The sequence below is a fragment of the Echinops telfairi genome, unplaced genomic scaffold (assembly GCF_000313985.2).
Source record: "Echinops telfairi isolate 266 unplaced genomic scaffold, ASM31398v2 ScPeMD7_16;HRSCAF=60, whole genome shotgun sequence".
Lineage (NCBI taxonomy): Eukaryota > Metazoa > Chordata > Mammalia > Afrosoricida > Tenrecidae > Echinops > Echinops telfairi.
Window position 1 is genome coordinate 8,642,219 of NW_022103913.1, and position 12,047 is coordinate 8,654,265.

Below are 12,047 nucleotides of genomic sequence, written 5' to 3' on the forward strand. Positions count from 1 at the left end.
GAGAATTAGAAAGGCGAGTCTCACCACCCATTTATCCCTCCTCCTTTCAATTAGCCCCACATGTGATTATCGGCCAGGTTGGCACAATTAACTAACTCAAAGGGGATCTCCAGTGGCCTACTAATGGGCTTTGAGTCTCCACTCTGTTCAAGGCAGGCCTTTTTAGCCCATTTCTTTTTATCACCGAATACCAAATTCTAATGGGAAACTGCTGCTAAATGAAAGGTTCAAAGTTGGTTCAAACCAACTCTGTGGCTCTGGGGGGACAGCTCTTATAAGTAATAAAACCCAGGAAACCCGATGGGCCTTCTACTGTCACCTGGGATCGCTCTGAATGGAGGGCACCTTGCAACAATATGTCGTGGCATGCATATGCTAGAGTATCTATCCAGCCACCTTTTGAAGGGCATCTGATTGCCTCCACTTCCTGGCAGTTATGAATAAAGATGCTCTAAGCATTCATATGCAGGTTTTTGTGTAGATAAAAGTTTTCAACTCTTTTTGGGCAAAAACCTAGGAATGTAATGGCTGAATTGTTTGGTAAGCCTATCTTGTGAGAAACCACCAAACTGTCTTCCAAAGGGGCGGTGTCATTTTGCATCCCCACCAGACGAAGACAACCTGTTGCAACAAATAATGAGCATTTAGTATTTTGGAGTTTAACTTTTGAATAGATGTTTAGCCTCATCGTTTTAAGTTGTAATTCTATAATGATATATGGAAATCTCTCCCTCCTCCCTGACCTCCACAGAGACTATACCAACTCATAGCGACTGTGTAGGACAGAGTATAACTCCCCTTTGAGCTTCCAAGACTGGAACTGTATGGGAGTAGAAAGCCTGCGTTTCTCCCTTGGAGCTGGCTGGTGGTTTCGAACTGCTGACTTTGCGATTAGTAGCCCAGCTCATAACCACTGCATCATCAGGAGATCCCTCAATGATGTAAATGGTTAAGCACTTGCCTGCTAACTGGAAGTTTGCCCGCTCAGAGGTGTCTCGGAAGAAAGGCCTAACCGTCCACCCCAGGAAAAAACAGCCATTGAAAATCCAAGGAGATGCAGTGCTCCCCTGACAAACCTGTGCTGACTGGGCCAGAGATGAGCTAAGAGGGCTATTGAGATGCTGTGATTGTTTTTCAGTAGATATATGACATGATAGAATATTATTGTTCTATCTTACAAATAGATGGGAGATCATTAATGTGTCATGAAATCAACTTAATATGTCAGGGGCCCAGCAGGAAGCTGATACCCCAACAGCAAACCTGTTGCCATCGACTCAATTCTGACTCAAGGCGACACTCTCTAGGGTTTCTGAGACTAACTCTTGGCACGGACAGACAGCCTCATCTTTCTCTTGAGTGGCAGGTAGGTTTGAGCTGCCTACCTGTGGTTATCAGCCCAAGGCTAATCTCACAGTACACATACAAATTGTTGTTGTTAGGTGCCATTGACTTGGCTCCGACCCATAGCAACCTTAAACACTGTGTGGTCTTCCACCGTCCTCACCATTGTTCCTACTCCCTGGCCCACTGATGCAGCCACTGTGTCCATCCATCTCATTAAGAGCCTCCTCTTCATCACCCCTCCACTTTACCAAACATGATGTCCTCCTCCGGGGACTGGTCTCTCTTGACAATATGCCTAAAAATATGTAAGTCTTGCCATCCTTGCCTCTCAGAAGCACTCTGGCCTTCCTTCTTCCAGTACAGATCTGTTTGTCCTTTTAGCAGTCCGTGGTACTTTCAATATTCTTCTCCAGCACCAAATTCAAATGCATCAATTCTTCCACGGTCCTTCTTACTCAATGTCCAACTTCCACCTGCATGTGATGTAATGGAGAATACCAGGGCTTGGGTCAGGTGCACATTAGTCCTCAAAGAGTCACACCCTTGTTCTTCAGTACTCTAAAGAGATCCTGGGCAGCAGATTTGCCCAGTGCAACACATCTTTTAATCTCTTGACTGCTCCTTCCATGAGCTTTGATGTGAACAAGTTGTTCTGTAAAATTTTCTCATGTAATCTCCAGCTTCATTTCTATCACCAAGTCCATGTTTTCTAAGTTTTGCATTCCAATCACCATTAACTATCAATACCTCTTGACCACATGTTTGATCAGTTTCCCACTATAGTCGTTGGTAGAATTCTTCAATTTCTTCATCACTAGCTTTTGTGGTTGGTGCATGAATTTGAATAATAATTGTATCGATTGGATAGAAATTGAAGAAGCTTTATTTGAAGGGTTTAATAGGAGACTATATGGGGAGGCATAGTGGTCAATGGAGGGGTGGAGTGTCTACTACAGCCTGTCTTTAAAGATATTTGGTGAAGGGAAAGAGGTTGCTATTAAGTGGCTGTACTCATACATAGTTAAGTTTCTAGCAAAAAGGCCCTCCTTTCCCTCAGAGTTCCAGTAGTCACCTAGGATGATGGTCTTTTGCATCTTGACCCTTTCTTGACTGGCTGGGTTACCCCACTCTTAGCACACGTGGGGTATAAAGAAGTAGGGGCCAGAATTGTCAAGTTGTTGCTACAATACCCAAACCAGTTGCCCTACCGATTCTTCTTGCCCTGATATCTACAGCCTTTAGGCTAGAAGTACCCTAGCAGTCACTTCCATATGCTGGTTTTATTTTGCTTTGTGGTGGTCAGAATTATCTTTAGCCTGATCACTAATGTCTTCATGGACTCCTTCTAGGGCAGCAGTTCTCAACCTGTGGGTCTCGACCCCTTTCAGGATTGAATGACCCTTTCACAGGGGTCACCCGATTCATAACACTAACAAAATGACAGTTATGAAGTAGCAATGAAAATAATTTTATGGTTGGGGGTCACCACAACACGAGGAACTGTATTAAAGGGTTGTAGCACGAAGAAGGTTGAGAACCACTGTTCTAGGGTGTCTTTTGAGGGGATCATCTTGTTTTCCAGTAATAATATGTCTAACTGAGGTTGTTGAGATGGATAACTGGATATCTAGGAAAGCACTTTACATTGTCTGATTGTTCCTCCTGTTTAGATTTCAGGAGCTCATCAGCCAGAAAAAGACTGAGGACCCAGAGAAGAAAGACGAGGAACCCAGCAAAGACAACCAGCAGCAGGCGCTAAATGACCACCGATACTTTCAGGTACCAAACAGCCAGCAGAGTCCCTTGAATTCATAGTGAATTTGGTTTCAATTGCAGTGTAACTATCGTTTCAGTTGTACGGCATACTTGTTGGCTGTATTTGCATATGCTTATCCTGTCTTATGACAGCAGCCATCATTGCTGATGTCACATGGATCTTGGCTCAAAGCAGAGAATACGAGAAAGATGTTGACTTGTATTTCACTGACCATGCAAAGGCATCTGCCAGTGTGGACCGTAATGAACTATGGATGACTTTGAGAAGAATGGGAATTCTGGAAGACTTCATTGTGCTCACTGGGAACTTGTACATGGATCAAGGGACAGTTGTATGAACAGAATAAGGGAATGCTGAATGGTTTAAAATCAGGAAAGGTGTGCATCAGGGTTGTAGCCTCTCACCATATTTGTTCAATCTATATTCTGAGTAAATCATCGGAGAAGCTGGATTATACGAAGAAGAGTGTGGCATCAGGATTGGAGGAAGGTTTATTAACTCGCAGTATGCAGATGACACAGTCTTGCTTGCTGAAAACGAAGAATTGAAGCACTTGCTGATGAAGAGCAAAGATTGTAGCCTTCAGTGTGGATGACAACTCATTGAGAGAGAGACCAAAATCCTCACAACTGTACCAATAGGGCAACATCATGATAAGTGGAGAAAGGGTTGAAGTTGTCAAGGATTTTCTCTTGCTTGGATGCATGATCAATGCTCATGGAAGCAGCAGTCAAGAGGGCAAAAGATGTAGTGCATTGGGTAAATCTGCTACACAGGTCCTCTTCAGAGTATTGAAGAGCAAGGGTGTTTCTTTGAGGAACCCAAGCCATGGTATTCTCCATTGCATCATATGCACGTGAAAGTTGGACATTGAATAAGGAAGACCGTAGAAGAATCAATGCATTTGAATTGTGGTGCTGGAGAAGAATATTGAAAGTACCACGGACTGCTGAAAGGTCAAATCGATCTGATTTAGAAGAAATAAGGCTAGATAGCAAGACTTTGTCTTATATTTTTGGACATAGTGTCAGGAGAGGCCACTCCCTGGAGAAGGACATCATCATGTTTGGTAAAGTGGAGGGGAGGCGAAAGAGAGGAAGACCCTCGACAAGATGGGTGGACACTGGCTGCATCCATGGGCTCCGATGGGGAACAGTTGTGAGGATGGCGCAAGACCGTGCAGTGCTTCCTTCTGATGTGCAGTAGGGTCGCTGGGGGCTGGGCCAGAGCCAACTCAAGGACACCTGACAATACCCTGCGTTATATACTACGGCATGCCTGATTGACTGAGACACGATCTCACCCAAACCCACGGCCATGGAGTCTGTGCTGACTCATAGTGATCCTGTAGGGCCAGGTAAAACTGCCCCTGTGAATTTCTGAGGCTGTAGCTCTTTACAGGAGTAGAAAACCTCATCTTTCTCTCACAGTAGTTTAGAGTACTGGCCCGTATAGTTTAGAATGCTGACCTCGCAGATCACAGCCCAACACGTGCCTGCTATGTATGCCACCAGAGCTCCCCAAAACATTAAAGGTAGTAACTCAATGTAGAACCCTCCTGACCCTTTAAAAAAGACTTGGTCTAGATTTTTAAAAAATATTTTAAAAATGATTTCGTAATTATTTTTCTAACTCCTGCCTTTTAAGCTGTTTCTCTTTGTTATTATAAAATGCGTATATTTTCTTTAAATTTTTTTATGGTTTTATTTTTTGTTAGATATTTAGATTATCTGAAATTTAGTTCTCTAATGTAGAGATGGAATCTTTCTGGTTTTACAGACGATTGCTTAATAGGTGAGAGGTTTGCTGGCCAAATTGGGCCAGTGCTCATCTATTTGGCTCACATAGGTTTTAAGAATTTTGAATTTATCACCAATATTTTTCAAACTAAGGAAATCCGTTTTTATTTCTTGTTTCGCCAAGAGCATTTTCTGCCCTTGCACCCTATCTCTAGCCTTTTCTCTGTAGAAGCTGGCTCCTGGAGTCCTGTGGTGTCTCCTAAAAGCCCTGCAGGGTGTGCCCCGGACACCTCTTCATGACCAGTGGGGTTTTCCTGTTCACTGGCCTCACTTTGAACCTCAGCTGGAGCTATCAAGTAACAGAAGCCCCTTTAACACCTGACTTAGCTTATGACGGGAGAAAGGCGAGGCCTTCTGCCCTGGAAAGAGTTACCGTCTCGGTAGCCCACACGGGTCAGTATGAGTCAGAATCGACTCTTGGACAGTGAATAAGGAAATAAAAGTAGTAAAATATGGAGATTGCCCTTCAGGACGTCAGAGTAGCTCCCTTCCCCATGTGGAGCCAGTGGTGCAGTGGTTAAGTGCTTGAGTGCTAACTGAAAAGTCAGCAGTTGGAACCTACCAGCTGCTCCATGGGAGAACCCTGGGAGTCTACAGCCTTGGGAGCCCTAGGGGCACATCTGTTAGGATACCACAAGTCGGAATTAACTTGATGGCAATCAGTATGGATTATAATAGATCATTCATAATTAATTTCAAGTCTAATTCATTTTAGTTTTTTGTAAAGTCTCTGGTCCTCCTAATCAGATCCTCCTCTTAGGTTTAATTGTGGTTAAAAATATTACCAAAAGATTACATGTATCAATTTTATTAACGATACCCTTCTGATCCAAAATTAACTCTTATGACAATGGTGTTTCATTGAATAAATAAAGCACTTTTATTTTTAGAAGATATCTTACTTTATAGAACCAGGGCAAGCACTTTGATTAAAAAGTCTGTTGGTTTTTTTTTGAAGGTGCTGTGTAGCATCAATTCAATTATTAATAACCCAAGAGCTCCAGTGATACTTTATAAGCAGAGCAAAGGAGGAGCCCACCAATTTAATAAAGATTTTGTGCACGATTGTGGGTTTGAGCATCTTGTTCCCATAATTGAAATGTGGGCAGATCAGCTGACGTCCCTGAAGGTAAGAGGAACTCTTTACATGCTTTGAGAATCTGTTGGAATCTAAGGGCTTTTGATTGGACTAGGCTTGTTTCATCTGTAAAGCTGCTAAGCTTAGGTTATCTGTAACCTGAACCTTACTGTTTAGATATGGATTTCAAACGCTGCTACCTGGCGTTGTCCTTATTGTAAGCTTTACCTTCTCTGGAGTTCTAGGCAAGACCCATACCAGGCCCATTGCTGCCATGAGAATCTGCAGTGTCCAAAGTTGCACCGACAGGCCCCCTTCCACCCCCACCCACCCCCGTTGCTCCTTTGTGCCCTTCCTGGTGGCGTCCTCATGCATTTCCTGGGACCTTATTCTTCTTCAAATTGTGACTTAGCCTCCCTTTCACTTTAATTGGGAGAAAGCTTCTCCCCCATATTTTAGATGGCTTCCCTTCCCTGAGAACTCCATGTGTGTCTATTCTCTAGAGTGAAACCTTCTCACCCTGTTCACTCCTCTCTATCCATCCAGACCCAAAACGCACTGCCATCAAGACAATTCTGACTCACAGTGACCCTGTAGGACAGAGTAGAACTGCCCCAGTGCATTTTCAAGACTAACTGTTCATAAGAGTAGAAAGCCACATCTTTTCCCTGTGGAGTGCATGATGGATTTGAACTGCTGACCTTGTGGTAAGCAGCCCAACACGTTACCCACTGTCATGACCAGGGCTCACTCTGTAGAGATAATCATGTAGTCGCTATTGCTTAACTTGAGATTTGTTCAGTTTTTATGGACTTTACAGAAAGGTTGCACATAATTGACATATCATACACTTCAATAATTCGATCTTCAGTCATATCAAGGAGAATTGTGCAATCATTACCATACCCATTTTAGAACACCCCACCCTACCCTATGGTTAAATCACCTTTAAAATGAGTTATGCAATCACAGTCAGCTCTAGTACTTCCTCTTCACTCCCATCTTCATTTCCTTCTCCTGAAATCCCCCTTCCCTCCCTATCACCCACTGCCACCCCTGCATCCCCTATCAACCCCTGTATCAGTTATTATCATTGTGCATCCACTCCTCCTTTGGGTCACAAACTGGGAAACACTACAGAAACAATAAAAGACAAATCCTAAATAGGGTGGTGAGGATAAAAGAATAATAATAATATAAAGACCAAAATGCAAATAATGAGAAAGAAAAGACCCTCATCAACATCCCAAAATCCCGGGAAGAAATTTCTGCCATGGAACAGGTCAGAGATACTTGCCCTCAGAATCAACTCAGGTCTCTAGGGAGGTCATCTGGCCAAGTATCGACCTCGATTCCGCATATTCAAGATTACAGTGGTCTCTGCCTGACAGCCTGGCAGTTGGAGACTCTTGCCTGTGGCTAGAGTGGATCTGCCAGGGGCTCAGTCTGATCAGATACTCTGCAAATGGGTTTGGGGCTCCCACAGTCCTGCATAGCCTTCTGCAAATTGAGTGTTCATAATTTTAGCTCTGATGTTTTTCCCTTCACATATTTGAATTTTGTAATTGTCATCTTTGGATCACACAAGCTGGTGTGCTTCTTCTGTGTGGACTTAGTTGATTCCTCACTTAGATGGCTGCTTGTTTGAATACAGCCTTTAAAGATCCCAGACACTATTCTAACTGGTAGCTGGGCACCATCTGGTTTCTGCCCCACACTGTGCTGTAGCACCTTTGTCTTTGGTGTTCCTTTCATGAAGGGGAGTACCGAGCAGGGCCCTGCTAGGGTTAAATAGGAGCCCAGACTTCATTTGCTTGTCTGTGGGGTTTGCACATCTCAGGTTTACTTTGGTGGTCATAATATGACAAAAATCAACACTATAAGATCAACTGCACCAGTAGCAGCCATAGCCAATCAACAACCAAACAAACAGAACACACACATACAAAGAAAAGAAAAAAACAAAACAAAATCACAAAAATAAAAACCCGTATAAACAAAGAAGTGCAGCATTGTCAATCACCCACCCCCCCTTGGGTGTATGTTGATTGCACTGTTATCTTCATCAATTTTACCAATGACCCAGCCCTCCAGACACTGTCGAGATGAGGTGTCTACGTGCGTACAGTTCCACCTTGAGCCTCCACCCACAAGCTTTTGCCCTGCACAGTTCAAACTCTCATTTGATTGGGCTACGTTGACCTCAAATATGAGGGTTGATTCCAATGGGGACCTTCCTGAGTTAACTCCCCCCAAGTGTAGATCCCTGTTCAATGGATCCCAATCTGTTAAATCATTGCAAGGAGGACACAGGCACTACATGTATGGTGATCCTGGGTCCCTTTCCACCAGACACCCACCAAGCCAGGGGTTCTCCCCAAAGTCCAATGACCTCCAGTTCTATAATCCTGGGGTGGCCACACTGCTTCCTCCCATCCAAGTACCCCAGTCTTCAGTCCAAGGGTGCAGGCAGCTTCGAGACAGGGTTCAGCTCATTCAGCCCCTGCATTGTGCCCTGCTGCCTGCCAGGTCAGCTTCCACAATCATCTTGGTGCTTAGTCCATGGTGTGGTTCACCGAAGGTTGGGTGGAAATGAATTTGTAGTGCCTGCCCAGGTGTGTTAGTCTGGGTACTTAGGAGAAACAAATCCACAGCAACTCATGTATAAGAGAATTTTATGTAAAGAAAATGTGCATCACAAAAACATCCCAACCCAATGCTGCCCAAGCCCACAAGTCCAACATTAACCCATTAACCCAACACCAGTCCACAAAGTCCTCCACCTCACAAAACAGAGGCAATGATGCCGACTGCAGGAGGAAAGCTGAGTCCGTGAACGAATAAGCATCTCAGCACTAGCAGGGGTCTCCACACGGCTGCTCCAGCACCCAGGGCTGCATCGGGATAGGTCCATGTGGCTTCTCCTTGGGGATGTCTTGTAGGAAGTCAATCTTGCAAGCTGAAGCAGGGAACTGCTAAGGCAGCTGCACCCTGGTGTGACCATCACAAAGCAAGAGACCCGAGAATTAGAAAGGCGAGTCTCACCACCCATTTATCCCTCCTCCTTTCAATTAGCCCCACGTGATTATCGGCCAGGTTGGCACAATTAACTAACTCACCAGGGTACCTAAAATCTGGCCATTGTCCCCCTAGGTTACCTGTACTCATTGTTTAGGGTTTCCTCCCACTATGTGGTTAGTTTTCCCCAATGTTCCCACCATACTCACCAACAGAACTACCAGCATCTCCTCCACAATATAGGTGGTCCCCTCTTGTGGTCTTGCCTGGAATTTCCAAAAAGCTTCTTCCATTCCTGGGGAGGGTCCAGTGATTTGCCCCAGTCTTGTGTCAATGTTGTATAACCTCAAGTGGATGGTTATCTCCCAATTCTCCCGTCTTGAAGGAGTGATCCCAGACAATGTGGAGTCTCCTCCTTCACATCGACTCTTGTGAACTGTGCAAAAGGGAGGTGATGCATGGTTCATGGCCAGTAAGTAGCCTTCTCTCCTTTTGTTCAGGAATTGATTCCTAGGATTTGTTAAGTTGGTGTTTCTTCTTAAAGTACATTCATATAGTACTTGTCCTTCTGTGACTGGCTCACTTGATTCAGCATAATGGTTTCCAAGTCCTTCCATGTCATGCAGTGTTTCATACTTTTGTTGCTATTTTGCATAGTATTCCATTGTGTGTATGTACCATAGTTTCTTTATCCATTCTTCCACTGTTGGGCATCTGGACTACTTCCGGTTTCTTGCGATTGTGAACTGTGTTGCTTGTGTTGTATCTCATTTCTTTAGGGTATATGCCCCATAGTGGCATTGCTGGATCATATGGGATTTCAGTTTCCAGTTGCTGTATTGCCCTATCATTTTCCACAGTGGCTGTATTTATTTTACAAATCCACCAGCAGTGTATATGAGTTCCAATCTCTCCACATCCTCTCCAACATTTGTTTCATTGTTTGTTTGTTTGTTTTAATTGAGCTAGCATTGTAGGTGTAAGGTGGTATCTCATTGTTGTTTTAATTTTTATCTCCCTGATGGCTAGTGATTGTGAGCATTTTTCATGTGCTTGTTAGCCGTTCGTATGTCATTTTTAGTGAGCTGTCTATTCATATTTTTCCCATTTCTTAATTGGGTCTTTTGTTATTTTCTTATTGAGCTGTTGTAGAGTTCTGTATACTGTATATACTTGTGTATAAGCGAGCTTTTCAGCACACTTTTAATGCAGTTTTTGTGGTAAAATTAGATGCCTCAGCTAATATTCGGGTCTGCTTATACTTGAGTATATACGGTATATGGTAATTAGTCTTTGTCCGATATGTCCTTGGTAAAAAAATTTTCCCAATCTGTGGGCTCTCTTTTCACTCTCCTGAGGAACTCTTTTGATGTGCCAAAGTGATGTCATTTCAGCATGTCCTCTGCTGAATGTGCCTCCTCCATGCTTTGCTGATGCATTTATGTTTGAGTTTTCTGTTCTGATCCATTGGTCCATGTGTCTCTCATTGTACCAGTACCAGGCTGTTTGGACTACTGTGACTGTGCTGTAGGTTTTTAGGTCAGGCAGTGCTAGGCTTTCTGTTTGGTTCTCCTTGTTTAAGCTCTTTGCTTTCCTTGGTCTTTTGCCTGCCCACATGAAATTGGTAATTAGTTTTTTTATTTCTTTAAAGAATTTATTTGGGATTTGAATTGGAATTGCATTGTATCTATAACCTGTTTTATATGGTATTGTCATTTTCATGATATTAAGTCTGCCTATCCATGAGCAAGGGATATTCTTCCATTTATATAGGTCCTTTTTAGTTTCTTGAAGTAATATTCTGTGGTTTTCTCTGTATAGTTCATTTGTTTCTTTAGGTAAGCTTATTCCTAAGTATTTAATATTTTGTATGCTTATTATAAATGGTATTGTTTTCTTAATGTCTTTTTTTTTTGTAGTTCTGGTTGTTAACCTTGTATCCTGCTGCCTTGCTGAATTCTTCGATCGCTTCCAGCAAGCTTTTTATGGAGACTGTGTTTTTTATATATAGGATCATATTGTCTGTGATGGGGGGAGTTTCACTTCTTCTTTACCTATTTGTATTCCCTTGATTTCTTTTAGTAGTCTGATGGCTCTAGCTAAACCGTCCAGCATGATGTTGAATGAGAGTGATGATAGGAGACATCCGTGCCTGGTACCTGTTTTCAGTGGGATTGTTTCTAGCTTTCCCCCATTGAGCATGATGATGGCTGTTGGTTTCTCATATATTATTATGTTGAGGAATTTACCTTCTATTCCTTTGTTGAGTGTTTTGAACAGAAATGGTGCTGAAGGTCAAATGCCTTTTCTGCATCCATTGATATAATCATGTGGTTTTTATTTCTTACTGTATTTATGTGGTGGATTACATTGATCGTTTTTCAAATGTTGAACCATCGCTGCATACTTGAATTAAATCCTACTTGGTCATGGTGGATTATTTTTTTGATATGCTACTGTATTCTGTTGGCCAGGATTTTTTTTTTTTGAGGACTTTATATCTACGTTCATGAGGGATATTGGTCTATAATTTTCGATCTTTGTGGGGTCTTTGCCTGGTTTGGGAATCATTGTTATGCTGACTTCATAGGATGAGTTTAGAAGTTTGTTGTCTTTTTTTATGTTCTGAAAGAGTTTGTGAAATATAGGTGTCAGATTTTCTTTGAATATCTGGTACAATACCCCTGTGAAACCATCTGGTTCTGGACTCTTTGGTTGGTAGTTTCTTAATGACCTCTTCTATTTCTTCTTTTGTTATGAGTATGTTGAGTTTCTCAATATCTGTCTGAGTTAATTTGAGTAGAGGATGTGTTTCTAGGTATCTGTCCATTAATTCTAGATTGTTGAATTTGTGTGAGTATAGTTTTCATAGTAGTGTGTTATTTTCTTTTTCATTTCACTCAGCTCTATTGTAATTTCATCATTTTAATCTGTTAATCTTTCCAAAGAACCATCTTCTTGTTGATTTTTTTCCATTTTTGCTTGTTTATTTTTCATATCATTTATTTCTGCTTTGATCCTTTTTTTT

General features: G+C 42.5%; 1 protein-coding gene across 2 annotated transcripts in view; it reads left to right on the forward strand.

The window, feature by feature from the left end:
• Positions 1-12,047, forward strand: part of CEP70 (centrosomal protein 70) — a 68,767-nt gene that overhangs the window by 33,857 nt on the left and 22,863 nt on the right. For both annotated transcript variants that reach the window (XM_004712119.2, XM_045287467.1), the window contains exons 11-12: positions 3,018-3,126; positions 5,882-6,052. In XM_004712119.2, the coding sequence (XP_004712176.1) occupies positions 3,018-3,126; positions 5,882-6,052 (280 nt within the window). The remainder of the gene's footprint in view (positions 1-3,017; positions 3,127-5,881; positions 6,053-12,047) is intronic.